Source organism: Polypterus senegalus, chromosome 5, assembly GCF_016835505.1.
Source record: "Polypterus senegalus isolate Bchr_013 chromosome 5, ASM1683550v1, whole genome shotgun sequence".
NCBI lineage: Eukaryota > Metazoa > Chordata > Cladistia > Polypteriformes > Polypteridae > Polypterus > Polypterus senegalus.
The window spans coordinates 175,165,003-175,187,533 of record NC_053158.1 but is presented as its reverse complement, the minus strand read 5'-3'; the positions used below and the strand labels follow the sequence as shown (position 1 = coordinate 175,187,533).

The 22,531-nt window shown below is 35.6% G+C and overlaps 1 protein-coding gene across 3 annotated transcripts in view; it reads left to right on the top strand.

Annotated features, from left to right (window-relative positions):
- Window positions 1-21,848, top strand: part of scn5lab (sodium channel, voltage gated, type V-like, alpha b) — a 719,364-nt gene extending 697,516 nt beyond the window's left edge. For 2 of the 3 annotated variants that reach the window (XM_039753644.1, XM_039753645.1), the window contains exons 25-27: window positions 10,626-10,730; window positions 17,280-17,550; window positions 20,512-21,848. In XM_039753644.1, the coding sequence (XP_039609578.1) occupies window positions 10,626-10,730; window positions 17,280-17,550; window positions 20,512-21,740 (1,605 nt within the window). In that variant the 3' untranslated portion in view covers window positions 21,741-21,848. Of the gene's footprint in view, window positions 1-10,625; window positions 10,731-11,759; window positions 11,894-17,279; window positions 17,551-20,511 lie in introns of those variants that run through there. The other variant, XM_039753646.1, reaches the window with a different exon arrangement.
- The last annotated feature ends 683 nt before the right edge of the window (window positions 21,849-22,531 follow it).

Sequence of the window (22,531 nt, the reverse complement as noted above, 5' to 3'; positions counted from 1 at the left end):
AACACAAAATGCAGTTTTTAAATGAGGGCTTTTATTATTTATTATTATGTGTGAAAAAGTAATTGCCCCCTTGTTAAAAAATAACCTAACTGTGGTGTATCACACCTGAGTTCAATTTCCGTAGCCACCCCAGGCCTGATTACTGCCACACCTGTTTCAATCAAGAAATCACTTAAATAGGAGCTGCCTGACACAGAGAAGTAGACCAAAAGCACCTCAAAAGCTAGACATCATGCCAAGATCCAAAGAAATTCAGGAACAAATGTGAACAGAAGTAATTGAGATCTATCAGTCTGGTAAAGGTTATAAAGCCATTTCTAAAGCTTTGGGACTCCAGCGAACCACAGTGAGAGCCATTATCCACAAATGGCAAAAACATAGAACAGTGCTGAACCTTCCCAGGAGTGGCTGGCCGACCAAAATTACCCCAAGAGCGCAGAGACGACTCATCCGAGAGGTCACAAAAGACCCCAGGACAACGTCTAAAGAACTGCAGGCCTTACTTGCCTCAATTAAGGTCAGTGTTCACGACTTCACCATAAGAAAGAGACTGGGCAAAAACGGCCTTCATGGCAGATTTCCAAGACGCAAACCACTGTTAAGCAAAAAGAACATTAGGGCTCATCTCAATTTTGCTGAGAAACATCTCAATGATTGCCAAGACTTTTGGGAAAATACCTTGTGGACTGATGAGACAAAAGTTTAACTTTTTGGAAGGCAAATGTCCCATTACATCTGGCGTAAAAGGAACACAGCATTTCAGAAAAAGAACATCATACCAACAGTAAAATATGGTGGTGGTATTGTGATGGTCTGGGGTTGTTTTGCTGCTTCAGGACCTGGAAGGCTTGCTGTGATAGATGGAACCATGAATTCTACTGTCTACCAAAAATCCTGAAGGAGAATGTCCGCCATCTGTTCGTCAACTCAAGCTGAAGCGATCTTGGGTGCTGCAACAGGACAATGACCCAAAACACACCAGCAAATCCACCTCTGAATGGCTGAAGAAAACAAAATGAAGACTTTGGAGTGGCCTAGTCAAAGTCCTGACCTGAATCCAATTGAGATGCTATGGCATGACCTTAAAAAGGCGGTTCATACTAGAAACCCTCAAATAAAGCTGAATTACAACAATTCTGCAAAGATGAGTGGGCCAAAATTCCTCCAGAGCGCTGTAAAAGACTCATTGCAAGTTATCGCAAACGCTTGATTGCAGTTATTGCTGCTAAGGGTGGCCCAACTAGTTATTAGGCTCAGGGGTAATTACTTTTCACACAGGGCCATGTAGGTTTGGATTTTTTTCTCCCTAAATAATAAAACCATCATTTAAAAACTGCATTTTGTGTTTACTTGTGTTATATTTGACTAATGGTTAAATGTGTTTGATGATCATAAACATTTTGTGTGACAAACGTGCAAAAGAATAAGAAATCAGGAAGGGGCAAATAGTTTTTCACACCACTGTATATTTATATATATATATATATATACTGTATATATATATATATGACAGCAACACTCATCACTCACAACAGTGACAAAACAATTACATTGACAATCATGTTACGTTATTTTCAAAATGTTTCCTTTTCTTTTTCATTGCTTCTTTAATACACTACTCCTACGGAAGCGTATTAGGGCCACGGTGAAAAAAAAAATACGGACACAGCGAGAAAAAAAAAAAGACTAAATGTCGAGATTAAAGTCGACATGCTGATTTTCTCAAACCCCTTCATTAATTAATGTAGCACATTAAATGCTTTATATTAAGTGTTCCCCGACCCAGTTTTTAATCTCTATAGTTGATGTGTATTGTTGTGCTTGGGGCAAAAACGCATTAAGTCTAAAGGCCAAAAAACATTTTAGCCTACTCAGACCATGGAACCTTCATTCCAGCTGAGTCTTCTATATGCCTTTTGGCAAACTCCTGGTGCATTTTTTAACAGTGACCTTCTCTTGGCCACTCTCTCATAAAGCTGCAACTGGTGAAGCACCTGGGCATTAGTGGTTGTCTCTCCAATTTTCTACTGTAGCTTATAACTCCTTCAGAGTGATCATACACCTTTTGGTGGCCTCTTTTACTAATCATCTTCTTGCACAATCACTCAGTTTGTGTGGATGGCCTGCTCTAGGCAGACTTAAAACTGAGCCATACTCTTTCCATTTCTTGATGTTTGATTTAACTGGGCTTCAAGGGATATTCAGTGACGGATATTTTTCTGCATCCATTCCCTGACTTGTGCTTTTCAATCACCTTTTCATTGCTTGGCATTTTTATTTGCACTACTAATTGGCTTCGCCCCCTGCTTGTTTCACTCACCTGCGCTTTGCGCCAGCCAATTCACATCTCTGCCGCTCGCGTATGTGTATTTCACTTTCATCAAACAACAAATCTTTTAATTCTCACAGATACACCTCTTTATTGGGAAGAAATACTACTTTTCCCTGATGGCAATACAAATTAGACAATCTACAAATCTCTGACTTAAAGTTTAAAGCCAGACAATATCTACATACTTCTGTCATATCACCTATGTCCATATATTCAATCTCTTTCGCTGTTCCGTTATTTCACCAAGTAATAATTTCCGTGTGTTAGCGCTAATGCGATCTTAACTATCAGTTTTTTAAGACTTTCAAATTTTAGTGCTTTCATAAACTCTAACCTATTCTGCATGTGTATTGCGCCAATGTTTTTTAACCTCTTTAGGAGGTTAAAGCCTTTAGGAGGCTTTGTCTTCTACTCTTTGACTTTTATTTCCGACCCCACTTAGAGCTGAGAGCACAGGAACTGTGTCATAATAGCATTCACACAAATGAGAAGTGATTGGACCATGGGCATTGTTCTAAATGTTTGAGTGGAGGGCATGACTTTTTAAAATCTCTTTGCATAAAGTCTTGTCTCGCGGGACTTGAAATTATCTCCGAGAATGTCTTGTCCCAACATTTCCTTTTATAACAGAAAGACAATCAGTAGAGACCTCTTGACTACAGATAGCCGATCTGTAATTCATTGAACTAATTATGTGACTTCTAAAACCAATTGACGTTTTGGTCTCGTCCGATGCGAGAGATGGACATCTGAAGTAGAGCTCCGCTAGCAGTGGTGCTATTTTTCATATTATTTGCTTATTATTCTGAGATATCCTGTATTTATTCAACTCGAGAGGGACTGCTACAGTATATGTAAGCACATATAAACATGGCCAGCAAGAAGGGGGGTTCGAAAGAATCGAAAACTAAAGCTACATCCAAGCTGCGATCAGCAAGCCCCAGTTCAAGATACGGCCTATCAGAGACAGACCTGGATCAGATGGGCGAAAGCACAGACTCCTCAGGACCACGGTCCGCTACATCGTAGCCGGCTGAGAGCGAAAAGGGGAGCGAAGCTGCGATCGTGAGTGCAGATGTGGATAGCTCGCCAATTGGAGAAGATTACCTGAAACTGGAAAGGGCCGGGAAGTCCGTGGCTTCAGTTGCGCAATTACGCGGGCCTGGAGCAGCGGGGGCACTGGCTTTAGCAAAGTCTGCTGCTTCATCTACGGTACAAGAAGGCCCAATTGAGCTATCTGAATTGAAAGTGTTGCTCGCTGAGCTCACGCAAGATATAAAGAAAAGCGAGAAGGCTAATGAGAAAGCAACGGCAAAGGCACTTGAGAGACTGAAACAGGAATTGACACAGGAGATGAAACAGGCCAATGAATGGCTGCGTCAAGAGATGCAACTTGAACTTCGACAGATGCTGGGTAAAACTAAAGAGCGCATTCAGGAAAACTTGGTTAAACTGAGCACGCTTGCTGATCAGTTGGAGCATCTTAAGGAGACATTCATGAATCGGATCGATAAGGCCGAACATTTAGCTGCCAGTGCCGAGGAAAGAGCAGTAAATGTCAGTTCCGAATGTAAAAAACTCGGAGAAAAACTTGGAGACAGACTGGCTGCTTTAGAAGATGGGAGTAGAAGGTATAATGTCAGAATTGAAGGCCTGCCGGAGAATCGAGAAAATTCAAACCCTGTGAAATTCGCAGCTGAACTTTTTTCTAAAATAATTGGGGCGACTCTAAAGCAGAATCTGAGATAGCAGCGGCTTACCGCGTACGCGGATCAAACACCGTCAGACCCCAACCAAGATCTTTTATAGTTCGTTTTGAACAATTATCATTTAAGCTAGAGGTGATGGCACTCCTCAGATACAAGGAAGATATTATATATGAAAATAACCACATTTGTATCTTCCCTGACTTCTCTCCAGCAACAGCTATTAAACGCGCAGCCTTCTATAATATTAAACAGCGCTTCGCAAGCCAGTGTCAAATACGCCTCCTGTATCCGGCAAAACTGAAAGTGGAATGGCAAGGTCATTTCTATGTCTTCACTAGCAAGGAAGGAGCAGAAAATGAATTAAGAAAGCTGATCCCGCGACTATTCTGATACATAATAGTGAGTCATGGCGGTAAATGATAATGCTAGGATTAATAATCTACTGTCTGATCTATTCGTTTTAAAATACGGGTTTTTTATCAGCATATATTCTCATATATTTTATTATTACTTAGTATTACTAGGGCGCTATATGTTTATGTTTTATTGTGCTTAATTTTCCTCCTTTTTTTTTTTTTTTTTCTTTTCTTTTCTAATTATTTCATGTGTACCCTAAACGAGACTGTTCAATATCATACCCTTGGTTTACTGTTATTGCTATTACTGCATTAAGACTTGTTATGCTTATTTTGGACACATCTTTAACACCATCACCCGGGTTTATTATCTGGGGGTATCATCTTAATGTACTAAAATTGCTGAAGACTATATACATATCTTAAGTGCAAAATTTTTTTTTTCTCTCTTTTAAAGACTATATTGGTAACAGATATCTCTATCTTTTAACCCTAAAGCGCCACTGCATGGGGGCTTGTTGTGCTTTGGACGTGCTCTGTCTTTGGGTATGTCAGAGGACTGGGACTGCGTGAAGTGGGTTTTAGCCTCACTTGGTGAGGCAAAAAGGGAGGGTGGGGGGTTAAGGGGGGAAGAGAAAGAGAGCAGGCTTGATCTATACCTAATCTATCATCTCAATCTTTATAATTATAACTATCAACGTAATAATAAGCTGCATGGCAACAACTCTTGGGGAAATAGGAAATTAAGACCTAATTCTCATACATAGAACAGTATCATTTGTAGCATCAGATGTAGTATTGGATCCTGAAGGGAGATATGTGATGGTCATGGGAGACTTATCTAACTGTAAAATGATTTTGATAAATGTTTATGCACCTAATGTTGATGATAAGGAATTTATACAAAATTTATTTGCATCCATTCCCAATCTGAACACTCATAAACTTATAATGGCTGGGGACTTTAATTGTGTTCTAAATCCACTTTTAGATAAGACTTCCTCCACAGGGGAACGGCAACTAACACCGCAAAGATAATTACAAAGTTTATAACTGATCACAACTTATCAGATCCCTGGAGGTTTTTAAACCCAAATTCAAGAACATATTCTTTCTACTCACCAGTACATCATTGCTACTCAAGGATTGATTACTTCTTTATAGATAATAACTTCTTGCCTAAGATTAAATCTTGTAAATACGATGCTATTGTTATTTCAGACCATGCTCTATGATCTTGGAGCTGAAATTACTAAGCCCCATACACTCACCCCAAGAGATGGGCTCAACCGCTTCTATTAGCTGACGAGAATTGTACTGAATTTATATCCAAACAAATCAAATTCTTTCTAGAGACAAATACATCCCCTGAGATCTCTGCAGGAATACTCTGGGAAACTCTTAAGGCCTTCTTAAGAGGACAGATTATCTCATATCTTTCCCACAGAAATAAATCCGCAAGAAAGTAGCAGAGATAAAAAGCGAAATTACTAAAATAGATGAAGAACATGCCAGACTACCAAGCGAGACTCTACATAAGAGGAGGCAGGCTCTACATTCAGAATTAAACCTCTTGACAACTAAAGAAACTGAACAACTAATTTACAAATCCAGACATCATTATTATGAACATGGAGAGAAAGCTAATAAGCTTTTAGCAACAAATTCACAAGCAAGATGTATGCAACGCAATCTCGTAATCACTAACACTAACGGAGATAAAATCATCGAACACAAAAATATAATGTACACTTTAGAGACTACTATAAATCCCTATATACTACTGAGTTTAAAGAAGACAATATACAATCTAATGCATTTCTGGATACATTACAGATACCACAAATTGACGCTTTTAGTGTGGAGGAACTTGATAAACCTCTGCATTATCAGAATTACTGGATGCTATAAAGTCACCCAAGGTGGAAAAGCAGCAGGCCCTGACGGCTACCCTGCAGAGTTTTACAAGAAATTCTCCTCTCAGCTAGCTCCCCTCCTATTAGCAACATTTACAGAAGCCAGAGATAACCAATCTCTTCCACAAACCTTTCGCCAAGCACTAATCACTGTCTTTCCAAAACAAAATAAGGACTTATTACAATGTGCATCATACAGACCAATTTCACTTCTGAATAACGACGTTAAAATACTCTCTAAAATCATAGCTAGAAGGATGGAGAAAGTGCTCCCTCGTAATATCACAAGACCAAACTGGATTTATTAGGGGCCGACACTTATCTTCAAATCTTCGACGCCTGTTTAATGTAATATACTCACCAACTAAATCAAACACCCCAGAAATATTATTATCATTGGATGCAGAAAAGCATTCGACATGATTGAATGGAAATACCTTTTACTATTTTGGAGAAGTTTGGGTTTGGCCCAACATTTGTGCATGGATTAAATTACTGTATACTAACCCAGAAGCTTCAGTTTGCATCAATAACATTTGCTCAGACTACTTTAAACTAGAACGTGGCACAAGACAAGGATGCCCTTGTCACCACTGCTGTTTGCAATTGCCATTGAACCACTGGCAATACATTGTCGAAATACTGATCAGATAAAGGGGATTAGCAGAGAAGGACTGGAACAGAAAATCTCATTATATGCAGATGACATGGTACTGTATATATCGGACCAGAGAGCTTTTGAAATTCTGTGCCTGCAGTCTTAGCAGCACTCACAGAATTTCAAAAGCTCTCTGGTCTCAGAATTAATCTGAATAAAAGTGTACTCTTTCCGTGAATTCTCAAGCATATAATATTAGATTAGACACCCTACCTTTTATCATTGCAGAACAGTTTAAATACCTGGGTAAACATCACAAGTAAACATAAAGCTCTTTATCAACAAAATTTCGCGTCTGCATGGAAAAAATGTAAACAAGACTTGCATAGATGGTCAACCCTTCATCTCACACTAGCTGGAAGAATTAACACTGTTAAGATGAATATTCTTCCTAAGCTCCTTTTTTTATTTCAAAACATACCAATATACATTAATAAATCATTCTTTAAGCAATTAGATTCAACAATAACCTCATTTATTTGGAATTCAAAACATCCACGCATCAAAAGAGCGACCCTACAAAGACAAAAGGCAGAAGGCGGCATGGCTCTACCTAACTTCCAGTTTTATTACTGGGCGCAAATATACAGGCGATAAGAACCTGGACACAAATAGAAGAACATACACAGGCATGGACCGCAATAGAAGTAAAATCCTGCAGTACTTCTTTGTATTCCTTGCTCTGCTCCAATAAACACACGCTATCGGCAATACACTAATAACCCAATTGTGCTCCACTCACTTAGAATCTGGAACCAATGTAGAAAGCATTTTAAGACGGAGAAGCTTCTTCTGTGGCACCCTGCAAGAGAACCACCTCTTTCAACCTTCACAAACATATGCAGTTTTTAATATCTGGAAAAAAATTTGGAATTAACTTGCTTAGAGATCTTTATATAGACAACGCCTTTGCATCCTATGAACAATTACATTCCAAATTTAACATTCCAGCTACACATTTCTTTCACTATCTTCAAATCAGGAACTTTGTTAAACAGAACCTTCCAGATTTTCCTCATCTTGCACCCTCATCCACGCTGAAAAAATATTGCTCAATTTCAAGGAGTTAGACTCCATCTCTACAATATATAAAATCATTTTACAATCCCTTCCTTTCAAAGATCCAAGAGGACACTGGGAAAAGATCTCTCAATTAATATATCAGAAAAGGAGTGGAAAGTAGCAATGCAGAGAATTCACTCAAGCTCCATATGCAAAGCATACAATTATACAACTCAAAATTATATATCGAGCACATCTGTCTCGACTAAAACTCTCCAAAATGTTTCCAGGGCATGATCCAACCTGCGAACGTTGCAACCAAGCCCCAGCCTCACTGGGTCACATGTTCTGGGCCTGCACCAAATTAACATTATTCTGGACAAAAATTTTAATTACCTCTCAGACAGCCTTGGACTCACAATCCCTCCTAACCCATTAACAGCTGTGTTTGGGGTTCTTCCAGAGGGTCTTAAAGTGGAGAAAGACAAACAAATTGTGATTGCATTCACTACACTGTTGGCACGCAGACTTATTCTGATAAACTGGAAGAACCCAAACTCTCCTCTTTTAAGTCAGTGGGAAACTGATGTGTTATATTATTTAAAATTGGAAAAAATCAAATACTCAGTTAGAGGATCTGTACAGACTTTTTTCAAAACATGGCAGGATCTAATCAGTAATATTTTAAAATAAGTTTATAAAGCACAGAGAATTTATTAATTTAGGTATTTTACAAGCCTTAAATTTTACACGTTTGGCTTGCTCTCTCTCTCAGGGTGGGGATCGATCTGTTCTTAACATAATTTTTTTTGTAAAAACTTGATTGCTATGTATGGATTGTAATAAAATTAATAAAATAAAAAAAAAATAAATAAATTAAAAAAATTAAAACCAATTGGCTGGCCATTGATGATTTTAGTGTGTCATATTAAAGGGCGTGAATATCTTTGATTGTTTTGTGTTTTATGTTTGTAGTTAATTTAGAGAACTTTACAGAGCTTTGTTATAGCTTTGACATTACATTGATCAACAGAAAACGTCAGAATGCCAAATTAATCCCACTGTGAGTGTTATATTGGGTCTATATGTATTTACATATGATTTTATTGCAAATTCTGTTTTCTCTCATAATCAATATAAAGTTCTATTCATTTTTTTAACATTCTTAGTGTATTTATTTTGAAATCTTTATTGAAAATAAAGACTGATTACTTGCCTGTAATCAAAACATATGAGATCACTCTGAATTTGGAATTATTAACTTATCTTTTCATCTGTTTTTTGAGCAGTTGCTTTGTATTAGTTTCTTGAAATTGTATTAGGAATCCCTTTTAAGTATCATTTATTGTCAGATTTTTTTTGGTAATATTTGAGAATTACAGAATTCATCTGATGGGAGCAAATCATGAGTTCTTAAACTAACCTAACTTTGAACACTATACATATATGTCCATCCATTTTTCTTCACCATTCTTTCCAGTTAATGTTGCAGAGTCTGTGTATATACCATTAGCAAGTGGTGCAAGGGAGGAACCAACATTTGGTGGTGTGCCATTCTATTGCAAAGTGAGCAATCACACAGCTTCAAAACAGGCCAGTTTACAGTTGTCATTTAACCTGACATCTTCAAGATGTGGAAGGAAATCTGGAGTCCTCCAGAAAAAACCAACCACATACAGGCGAAACATGGAGACTTCAAGCATATTATAGGCCTGTCTCTAAAACCACATTTACAATACCACTTTGGTGTGACTTGATGCCGATTTTTATATATATCTGACACAAACTGAAGTTTAGTTGAAACTCACAAAATCACATGGTTTTCGATTTCTTTCAGATTGTCTACAGACTACTTTTTATGTGTTACTGAATTCCTTTTCAGGTTTGATCTCCTTTACTGTACCTCTGTTCAAGGATATGGTTCAATTATTTCATTTGTGTATATCATAGCATATTAAAACAACCATACTGGTAAAGCTGGTCAGATAAAACCCCTTAAATTGTAACCTTGAAAAGTTTATTTTTGAAAAAAGTAATCCAAAAGTTGAAAACAAATCATTCATGATGCACCAATCCATCCCAGGATACTTACTTAAACTGTCAACAGAGTGAGTTTGGCGAATTAAAAAATATTTGAAGCTTTATCAGTCCTAGAATTCCAACATAATATCGATATTTCATGCACCAGTAACTCATTACACCCGCATTTTCAAAGTCTGTCAACAAGTCATATTAGGAGGTATCTGATATTTGCTACTACAAGATTTACAATATGTATAAATTGTATATTTAAAAAATTAATAACAGTTAAAAATGTGTCCTTCTTCCAAGCAGCCTATTCCGTCACCATTATAAACAAGGCTTGAGTATAGAAACAACTTAGTTTAAATGTACCTTCTTTCCACTCAACCAAACCTGGAATGAGGGAGGAAACTGGTGTGCTAAAGATAGTACTTATGTTTGTTTTTTGTCTTTGAGACCCACATTAAGTGCAATATGATGTTATCAGGATTATATCTAATATTCTGTTTTAAAAAAGGAATTGATTTTAGTATGTGTATCATAGTTTAATGTAAGACTAAATATCTGTTCTTTTTTCCAATATTTATAATATGTGAGTGAAAAAATGACTTTAAAGACTTTCTTCTTTACTTAGGGGGACAAGACATTTTCATGACAGAAGAACAAAAAAAATACTACAATGCCATGAAGAAGCTTGGCTCTAAGAAACCCCAGAAGCCAATACCACGACCACCAGTAAGACTTTACTATTTTTAAAAAAAGTCCTTATTAATTCACATTTTAAGTTTCAGTTCTGAAAAACTTCAACAATAAACAACACAATTAAGAACCTTTTTATTATTCACTACTTATATAGGAGTCATCACAGAAAAAACAAAACATCGAACAAATACAATAAGATTTTTGAAGCAAGTTTGGCTTGAAACTATGCAGTATGAGATCAGATTAATTTGGTAATGATGTTGTAAGAGACTGACAGATGTTTGGGGATACATTGATCTTCCATTTTTTGCTGATTTATTGTAATAAGGAGAAACCAGTCACTTCCCAGATCATATTGTTGTTACGGTGTGCTCCTTTGGAATTGCAGTAGATGAAGTGAATAGAGTTTATACTTTAGATCCTCTTATTAGTTCATTCTGTCTCACTAATTTCAGATGCCGATAAACAAACTGCAAGTTCCTTTGATAAGATGGACTTAAGGCATGGCTAGTTTTTCAGTGACGTAATATTACATAGGAACAGACAGGCATATCCAGTTAATCCACGTCTTTAATTATCCTACTCAAATATTTCTGCTTAACCAATTCTGTCGAACACTCCTTATGACACTATTATAATATGTACATGAGATCTGTAAAAATTTGCATGAAAACAATTTATTCTAGAAAAATGTGTTGATTCTATTTTATGGTCATTATCAAAAATGTTATTGTTGAAAAATAATATTCCAGTAATTCATCCACTATTATTAAATTAATTAATGAAAATGCATTTAATAAATGGTAATAGTACGAAGAGACAAATACAGATAAATTCTGGAGTAGTCTATTTTGCCATCAGCATGCTTGCGATTAATTGTGTGACGCTCTTTTAATAATGTTGCTAATCATAACTGAGCTTTATATAAATTAATCACTAGGGGGCTTTGCCCCCTGCTCACTTTGCTCGCCAACCCGTGTTTGGTTTTCCTTATATACAGTTTAATGATATTTTTTTTTTCTTGAAATTGTTTCTTTTTAATTAGTTTTTCTTTTATTTTAGAAGTTCGGTAAAAACAATATTTGGAATTATTTTTTCTTGAAGATCGCCTTGAATTTTGGTTCCATTTTTGGACTTACATCATGACAACGCAATGTATAGCTGTCCATGAGTGAATATCGTTTCTTCGTCTCTTATAAATAAACCAACTTCTTTGAATGTTTGTCCCTGTGATTTGTTAATTGTCATAACAAATGCCATTCTAACGGGGAATTGTAGATGTTTTAATACGAATGGCATATCAAGGTCTCCTTTCGTGTCTAATGTTATTCTTGGAATATATACTACATGAATTTTTTGTCACCTGTTAAAATTTTACATGATAGAATCATTCGAGCAATTTTTAATACAACTAATCTTGTTCCATTGCATAGTCCATCACTTATACATAAATTACGCAATAACATTACAATAGATCCTTCTTTTAACAATAATTCAGCTGGTGGGAGACCGGATGGTGTTAATGCTTGTAGATATTCTATGAGATATTCTAGGTTGATGTTTTCATCTTCTGCACCATCACCACCAACTACTTCAGCAGAGGCTATTGATATGCATTTAATCAATTTTTCTTGTAACCGATCGACGATCTTTGCGTTGATTCATTTGACTTCATCATTTCTTGCTGCTAGGATTGCACGTGTACTCATTTCTTCTGTTGATAATCCTAAGGGTTAAAATTCTTCAATAAGATTTGTACTTAATAAGTCATCTTTTTTTTCCAGATTTTGAATTTTAAAGTTACCAATGTCTAATAGCCATTTTACAAAATCATTGGAATTTTTATTTGCTCGCATATTTTGATTTAATTTTAATTGTTGGAATAAAGACCATAAAGGTCCACTTTTTAGGCATGCATCATAAATCTGCTTTCTGCCTCCTTTCTTGACCACTGGTAGAACTTGTCTAAAGTCGCCTCCCAGTATAAAAGTTTTTCCTGCAAAAGGTTTTTCAGATCCAAAGAAGTCCCTAAATGTTTTGTCACAATTTTTCCATCTTTCTTTCCGTGATAAGTGTGTTGTTTGTGACATTTATCTCTTCGGCGATAATCTGGAAAGCCAGCCTTAGTCATATCTGTTGTTTGAACGAAAGCTTTTAGGAATTTTTTTAAACACTTTTTTTCTTTCAAGTCCCAACATGCTGAATCTTTTATATGAGGTCCATGAGACGTGTGTTTAATGACTTTGTACCATAATTCAGGATTGTTTTCTCTGTTTGGAATTTCAGCACAGACAAAATGATCTACATCATCAGCAGTTAAAATTTTTTTTTTGTAAAGTAACCAATAAATGCATGTGAAGTAAACCTGTTTTTGAAATTAGATTGTGTAAATGTATGCTTGGATTTTCCCAAACACCTTTTCGAGTTCTTTCAATAAAATTAAGATTTTCTGATAAAACAATCTACTCACAAAGTCGGAATATCCAGCGCCAATGTAGCTGGTGGCATTGTTTTCAAGAATCTCTGTATTTCTGGCCATTGTGGATTGCATGTCACTGTAATAAATAAATCTGGTCGACCGATAGTTGTGGATATTGCAATTGCATCATGATATAACTGTTGCAATGCTCTTGAACTACCTTGGTATGAGGATGGTAATATTACTGCTTTACCTATTTTGAATTTGTCTGAACTATTGATAATTAAATTTTGAACGTGATCAATTAGTCATTGCATATGTTCCGTTCTAAATTTGCTTGATTATATTTAATAAAGAAAAGACGATTAGCTTTGACATTTAGATACGCATTAATAATGTAGTGCTGCGAAAAACGTTGAGATGACAGGTGTGGGTTAAATACATTGGAACGTATCGATAATTTTGCGCTAAAAAATATTGTATTGGTGTTATTCGTTTTTCTGAATTTGCGTGTTTCATATTGTATGACCATCCTGTTTCTCCATCTGGGAAAAGCAAGGGAAAGAGTAATGGATCGGAATGTGGTGAATTATTAGACAGAAATGTCGATTCATGTTCTGCTTTCAGATAAACACGAATATCTACTCTGTTTTTGATATTTCTGTCTTTCGAAACTATTATCGTTGATAACTCATCACATGTTGGCTTATTATATATGCGTGCCTGATCTTTTTGATTCATATAGAAATCCAAGAAAACTTCTTTGTCCGTGTTGTGCAGATAGATTTTGTGTAAAGTGCGATACTTTTGGACGTATGGATTTGTATACATTATTGGCTGTATAATTTCTAATACGTCCGAGTGTTTAACTCTTTCGAATATATGTTGTATCGCTTCTCCGTGATCATAAATATACACCTGCCCAAATTGTGGTTTCTTCGAAATTAAACTTATTGTTGCTTTAATTGTTGCTGGACCACAGATTTTCATAGCATATGGTCTATTCTTGTGTAAATCTACGTTTTGCGCATTGAATGATGCAAATGCGAAAAGATTATTGTAGACTCGAATATTTTGCCTGTAGTGTTTGTGGATTTCACGTTCCCCAAACATCAAATCTTTTAATTCTCTTAGATACACCTTGTCATTGTGTATAAACACAACTTTTCCCTGATGGCAACACAAATTAGACGATCTACAAGTCTATGTCTTGAACTTCAAAGCCTTACAATATTTACATGCTTCTGACATATCACCAATGTCCATATATTAAATCTCTATTCGCCTTTCCGTTTTTTCTCAGAATAATATTTTCTCTTTGCTTGCGCTAATGTGATCTTTACTTTCTTTGTTTTGACACTTTCATTTTTTTCTGTTTTCATATTCTGTATCTTGCTCTGCATGTGTTTCACGCCTATGTTTTTTTTGCATCTTTTGAATTCCATTGTTTTCATCATCTCTCACCTGCTCTGCATGCTTTTGTCCTCCTTGTTCTTTAACCTGTTTATGACACTTTACTTTTTTTGTCTTTTATTTCTGACCTCACTTTGTGCTGCTTTTTTTTTAGTGATATCTGGTCCTTTATAAATTTTTTCCTTTTTTTCAAGTAAAATTTTCCATTTGTTTGGGCCACTGCGATGTTTACTTTTTTTTTTTATGATACTTTCTGATTTTTTTGCCTTCATATTCCTTACGTTTCTCTGCACTGTTATCACGCCAACGTTTTTTTGAGCCTTTTGATTTCCACTACTTTCATAATCTCTAACCTGCTCTGAATGTGTTTCTTTCCAACGTTTTTGAACGTCTTTATGAAGTTCTACTTTGTCTTTTACTCTTTGTCTTTTAATTCTGAGCCCGATTGGACGTGCTTTTTTTCAATTCCACTTGTGCTGATTATTACTTTCCTTATTGTCTGCAGTTGCACCTAGATTATTCTTTTTCTTTTTTGCATTTTTTTTCTCTCCAACTCCTTTGAGTCTCTTTTCTCCATGCTGCTCTGTCTTCTTCGTTTAGTCGACGACGTTTCATTTACTGTATAACATATTGTCCTTATATGCTTTATATGCACTGAGAGCCCTGGTTCTGCGTGTGCTCAAAGCCAAAACACGACTGATGGTTTTTCTCTTCATATTTTTTGATATTGCTTGTAAGTAGAGCGTGTCTTGCAAGAATCTCATGTTCTACGTCCCCGCGAAACGTTTCTGGGTCAATCTCTTGGCACAAAGTCTGATGCTTAAAGCGATTCTCTTTTATTCTCACGGCTCTTTTAAGTATCTTTTGTGATCTTAACGTGAACATCACGTATCATCTCCTAGTAATTGCCTGCAAGCTGATTTTTTTTTATAATTGAGAGATAACAGTAGTATGTATTAATTTAAACATTACATTTTTATACAAAGTCTGCTGTTAAAATATTTTACTCACCATCTTGTTTTGTCATGCCTGAATACAAGATACAGGTTCAAAGAACTTAAGAAATGCTTGAAGGATCAGGAAATAAAGAGCCTTTAGAGGTAATTAATGCATCTGCATGGCTCAGATACCAAAAGACTCAGAAAAACAGGCAACTAATACCAAAATTAAATCAAAAAAAGTCAGCATTGAAACAAAAATATGATGAGGTTTAAAAATAATTAATAGTCCTTTCCCAGATACAATAGAATTTTTTATTAAAGCTTAGAAAAAGTACTCAGCATGGCTGATCTTACATAGTGTCTACACAGTGATGTCCCACATTATGTTTCTAGGAGATCACATGCCCAGCAATAGGCATCATTGTCAACAAGTATAAGAATTACATCAGAAAAGCATAGCACCCATAAAAAAAATGGAATCACAATAAAGTCAGAACCATAATGATTAATGTTGTGAAAAAGGTATGAGGGAAAATGAAATTAAAGAAGGAGCAGTATAGGAAAATTCTTCAAGTAGCCATAGGTGTTTCATAATGGTCTTGTACTAATGTTACTTTTAAGATATTTTCATTAATTTTTACTTAAATTATCTTTTAATTTAGATGCTTGTGAAACCTGCATATTAAATGCATTTTCAATTATAGAGTTTAAGGGGTTGTAGTCAGTGAAGGACAGTGGGTATGTCTTTTTCATCTTAACATTATACAGTAAATTGTACAGTACTTTTGAATTATGTGTGTTTATTAAATGTGTCCAATGGTTTCTTTCAACATGGCCTTTTTTCTTTATTTTTGGTATTTTAAAAATGCCAATAAGTTCAGTTTTCAGGACTAATCAAATAAACCACCAATGCATGTATACTTGTACATACTTTGCATGCAGTATTTTCCTCCTATCTTTTCTTTCTGCATTACTACTATTATTAATTATAAATATTAGATTCTCAACCAAAAACTTAGCATAAGATAACAAAAGCTCCTAGTTGTAAATATAGTACATCATTTTGTTATTTATGTCTTTTATGCATTAAAGGAAGAAACGCAGTAGTAATTTCCCATATGAAAATGCAGTTGCCCCTTTGGACTCAATAACTGGTTACTCCACCTATAATAGAAATAACTGCAGCTGTTACAGAAATCTTTTATGTATTTCTTTAACAATGTAAATAACATAAAAATATGAAATCCATTTGAAAGCAGAGGAGCAAACGTGTTTGAGAATCATTCTGTTTACTTTGATATCATTATAGAATAATCCTGCAAACTGAACAAATGTGGACTTCAAACACCCCATAATGAAACAGAAGAATCTGACAGTAGATTTACAAAATGCAGTACCCCATATTCTGCTGACATTTTCTTGTAGATGTATGCGCGTTCACTTTTGTTCTTGCAATGACAAGCATTTTCTGAATTCTCAGCCAAATGTGTTTGCTTTGTTTCAGTGGCTGACTCAAAAAGCATTGAGATGCCCAATCAGTATGTTCAGGTCTCAAGCAAGATATTGTTTCTTACATTGGTAGATTTCTTCATTCCAGATGGCTTTTATGGTTTTAATTATCTTTTTCTATTTTAAGGTGTCTATGAATAGTTTCTTCTCCTAGAAAAGCAGCTTTAAAAATTTAATGTATGAATAAATGTGTACTCCTCTAGACTTTGAATTTGAGTAAAATTTCACATTAAAATTATTTAGAAGTTGTTATATTTGGAATTTTAAAAAACATGTTTTCTGATTATCTTTTTTGTCCAGAACGAATTTCAAGGCTTCTTTTTCGATGTTGTGACAAAACAAGTATTTGACATCATCATTATGATCCTTATTTGCTTGAACATGGTCACTATGATGGTAGAAACAGATGAGCAAACTGAGAAAATGAACCAAATTCTCTATTATATCAACCTGGCTTTCATTGTAATCTTTACTGGAGAGTGCTGCATAAAGATCATTGCTCTTCGATGTTACTTCTTTACAATTGGTTGGAATATCTTCGATTTTGTGGTGGTCATCCTCTCCATTGTTGGTACGTAAACCTCAAAAGTAAAAAACTGCTTCCCTCTACCCTTAAGATGTTTTTGTTCAGTTCAGCTACTTCTGTGCTGGTCAAGGAGTCACTCTCACAATAGTCCTTACTGTCCCTCAAAGTTAATTCCAGTATAAGATTTTCCTCTGATCTCAACCTGCTCTCCCTGCCAAGTAATCCTTATCCTGGTATATGTTCATTCGACTTTCCTGAACATGTTGCTTACTTTTCCCTTTTATCACCTCTTAATTCTGTTACATTTCTTCTTACTGTACATAATTTAAAAGAAAAAGTACTTTTTTTTACTTCTTTCCTTTAATAAGGTAATATTTTACTGGATATTTTTTGTGTAGCATGACAGTAGAGAAGGGAGCCCAATCCCATCATAGTATTTTGCCTAAGTTCATTTCTCAGAATGTGTCCCTTCTGCTGAGTTTGCATGTTTCTCCCATGTTTGCGTGGGCTTCCCCTTTGAGCTCTGATTTTCTCACACAGTTCGAAGACATGCTGTTAGATTAAATGGCAAATTTGAATTGGTTCATTCCAATATTAATAATAATAATTCTTTGCATTTATATAGCGCTTTTCTCACTACACAATACTGGTCCACTTCCCATTGATTCTTCACTGGATAAAGCAGGTTCAGAAGAATGATGAAGGGTTAAATGTATTCATTTAACATTTCTTTATCCACAATATTTGTAGACATGTTACATAATTATCTATGTAGTTATATATGTCTCATGCTTTCTTTTTATCTACTGTAGAATCACACAACTGTGCACCATATGAATTAAATTAATTTCTACGTATGGCTTGTTACAGCCACTATGCCATTACTTGAAGGTGTTCTGATATGCCTAAAATTTTTAGGGCTTTTAGGGAATGTGTATGCCTTAACATCTTCTTTACTGTTAATAGCCAAAAGTAAAACTTTGTACTTGAATTAAAGAATGTGTGAAATAACTGTAGGCATAGTTCATATGTTGCAATTCCTCAAGTAAAACTATATAAGCGTATAGGGACTGTAACAAGAAAATAAACGTCAATGCACAAAGTTATAACCATTCCCCACATTCCCCTGTAATGTTACACACTTTCTGTTTTCTGTCTTAAAAATAGTTAACACGCCCCAATATGGCGTGCTTTTCTACCATCTAAAGAGTCTTTATTGGAAAAATCATTTTTAGCAGTTTAGTAGAGCTTGGTTTAATATGTGTGGAACTATCTTGCACTGCATCCTTTTGGTGGCTAACAGGATGTCATTCATCCACAAATTAATTGCTTTAGTGTTAGACATTTTAAATATAGGCTTATTATAAAGATTTTCTTCTAAAACTCCAAAATATGCTGCATTTCTGCATCACTAACTTTAATGTAATGGACGTTTCAAAGCCATTGAAAGAGATTAAATAAATCTGAACTATAATAAATCCATGCATCTATTTTCTGTGCCTGCTTTTATTAGTACAGGGTCATAAAGAACCATCAATATTAGGGATAAAGCAGTGCCTGAACTAACCCTGGCCATTGTGAGTCACATTGATTTGCAGACTTGAACCAGAACACTTAGTATTACCATTCTTCCCTTAATGATATTAAAATAAACGTAAATAAAAAAGATGTAAGTACATGTAGAAAAAATATGCAAACATGTGGAGAGTATGCAAACACTGTATGGGCAGTGTCTGCAACAAAATCAAAACCTAGGGCAGCAGCACTACTAAATACTGCTCCATTACTTTCTAATTTTGATTCGGTTTAATGAGATTAAAAAGTTGAATTCAAAAGTAATATAATACATGAACATAATTATTTTTAAGTATGTGTTCAAAAATGAGGATTTAGAGTAACATGATAACATGGACATTTCTTATTCAGCTCCTCTATTTGTTTTATATTCCAGCATACTTATGTTTTTCTTTGCCAAATAATTTCTGAATTGTCCATCTGTAAAATAAACAGAAATTCGTGTGAATCACTATAGCATATAAATTGCTAACATTAAATTTTCAAACCTACTTAATCCAGTTCATAGTTGCAGAAGCCAGAGCCTATTCTGTCAGTCTCATGCCAAGAGATTATGTGCATTAATATAATTTACTGATCTGAGTAACAGGTCACATTTAGTGTTATGGTAAACAGCTCATATTTTGTTTTATTTTTGTTAACTGAACACAAATTTACTGTAATCTCTTAAATCCATGCAGCCTGCCATTTTCTCAATCTGGCTATTCCTGTTCAAGGTTGCAGGGAGCCGGAACTTAACATAGCAGCATCAGGCATAACTCAGAACCCCGCTTTTCTGTCTCCTGGTCTTTATAAAGCCAAATGTCATCTTCATCATCCAGTTCAGTGTAGGAAGAGCATCCCATTGCATTGTCTGACACTACTACCAATATGTTGTAAATCTGCACTATTATAATTCTACTACTAAACTGCCAAGATGCCACATTGTTTGCCAACTTATGGCACATGCACTCTGAAATTGAGACTAATAACTGATGTCAAGTGTTACTAATATGAGCCATATTCTGCTTCCTGGTGGACAACATTCATTTGCTTATTTGTCAATGATATATTGTGCATTAACAATTATTTTCACAACTTTAAAATTGCTTTGTGGTATATTGGTGTAAACTTTGCTGACCAATACTTGTTCGTGTAAGTTATCACATTTCTAAAGCACATATAAACTCTACACAGTGAGTGATTCTATGTTCGCCCCATATGCAAGTGTCTGGTGTTTATGTACTCCAGTTACCTCCCAAAGATAACATTCTGATTCTTTTAATCTATCCCCCATTGTGGGTGTGACTGTTTTGCCATTTATTGTCAGTCCCTGCCTTATTCTTATTGTTGCTAAAATAGTATTTGGCTTCCTCACAATGTAAAATGACCTCATAGTTTGATCCTTGAAAGTTTACTTTTTTGCTGATAGTTGTCTGCCTTTTTTTCCAGGAATTGTGCTTGCAGACATAATAGAAAATTATTTTGTGTCTCCAACTTTATTCCGTGTGATACGACTTGCACGCATTGGACGTGTTCTCCGACTTATACGTGGAGCCAAAGGAATTAGGACTTTACTCTTTGCCTTAATGATGTCTCTTCCTGCCTTGTTCAACATTGGTCTTCTGCTTTTCCTTGTCATGTTTATTTACGCCATCTTTGGCATGTCTAATTTCATGTATGTGAAGAAGCAGAATGGAATTGATGACATGTTCAACTTTGAAACTTTTGGCAACAGCATGATCTGCCTTTTCCAAATCACTACATCTGCAGGGTGGGATGGACTCCTCAGCCCAATCCTCAACACCCCTCCTGACTGTGACCCAAATGTAATCCATGCTGGAATTTCAGTTAAGGGGGATTGTGCAAACCCATCAGTAGGCATCTTCTTCTTTGTTAGCTATATTATTATATCATTTCTAATTGTTGTAAATATGTACATAGCTATCATTTTGGAGAATTTCAGCGTGGCTACAGAGGAAAGCACAGAGCCACTTAGCGAGGATGACTTTGACATGTTCTACAAAGTCTGGGAGAAGTTTGATCCCGAGGCTACTCAGTTCATTGAATATTGTGTGCTATCTGATTTTGCAGATGCCCTTGAAGAACCTCTGCGAATTCCTAAGCCCAATAAAATCAAGCTTATTACTATGGACCTCCCAATGGTCAGTGGGGACAAAATTCACTGCTTAGATATCTTGTTTGCTTTCACCAAACGAGTTCTTGGAGAATCTGGTGAAATGGATGCACTTAAACAGCAAATGGAGGAAAAGTTCATGCTGGCCAACCCTTCAAAGATCTCCTATGAGCCCATCACAACTACTCTCCGGCGGAAGCAGGAAGAGGTGTCGGCGGTAGTAATTCAGAGAGCTTACAGAAGGCACCTTCTCCGGCGCTCTATGAAACAGGCATCTTTCTTGTTTCGCCACAGAACTAGTGAAGGGAACATTTTTATGGAGGGTGCACCTGAAAAGGAGGGACTCATAGCCTCCATGATGCATGAAAACTATGGTTCTAGGGTGGAAACAGCAGAGACAATATCGTCCACCTCTTCACCTCCATCTTATGACAGCGTCACCAGGGCCATAAGTGATTCACAGCAGATAAACAGCGAATCTAGAAGCACTGGTATCATTGAATTCTGTACAAACAACTACAGAGACAAGGAGTCATTTCTGTGACACTGGTTATGAAATGCTTTAAATGTTGTTTACCGAATGTAACATAATTCAAACAACATTGTCTTTTTTGTACACTTAGTTGCAAAACAAACCACAAGTTTTCATTTATTTGCTTTTTTATTTGATTATTTTTTTTAAGGCTACCTTACTTGGATATATTTAAGACATTGTGAAAATTACACATCATGAATGACCCTCCAGCCCTGCTTACAGTACATCAGCTATGCTTCACAGCTTATATGCATGAAAAATTTCTGAAGGATCACAACATATATCACTGATGTAATGAGCATCTATTAGACTGAACAAATTTTTAATATTCACAAAACAAATAACTATTGCCTGACTATATGCATTCTTTAAAGGTCTTACCTAAAATGGTGTGAATACTTATCATAAAATATGACCTTGAATTAAAAACCACTAAAGTTATAACAATTTCTGAAGAAAAAATGTAAATCTTAGCTAATGTTTATGTTAATACTGGTCTTTCATAAAGTTATTATTATATTTGATATTTTTCTACTTACGGGAAAGGTCTCTTTTTCCATTTGGTATGATACTCCTGTACATTGCAAAATTCTGAAAGTGCAGAGAGAAAATTAGATTCGGTCTTCTGAATTTGATTTTAAGAGCCAGACTTTTTATACAGGCTTGAATCACAGTGTAACCTCTCTAGTGACGTGTTTATGTATTACAGGGAAGTATCACGCTGTAATCTCAGCATCACAAAAAAAAAAAAGTTAAGTTATTTTTTCCTTTCTTTAGAGCTGAAAGCGTGACAATCACAT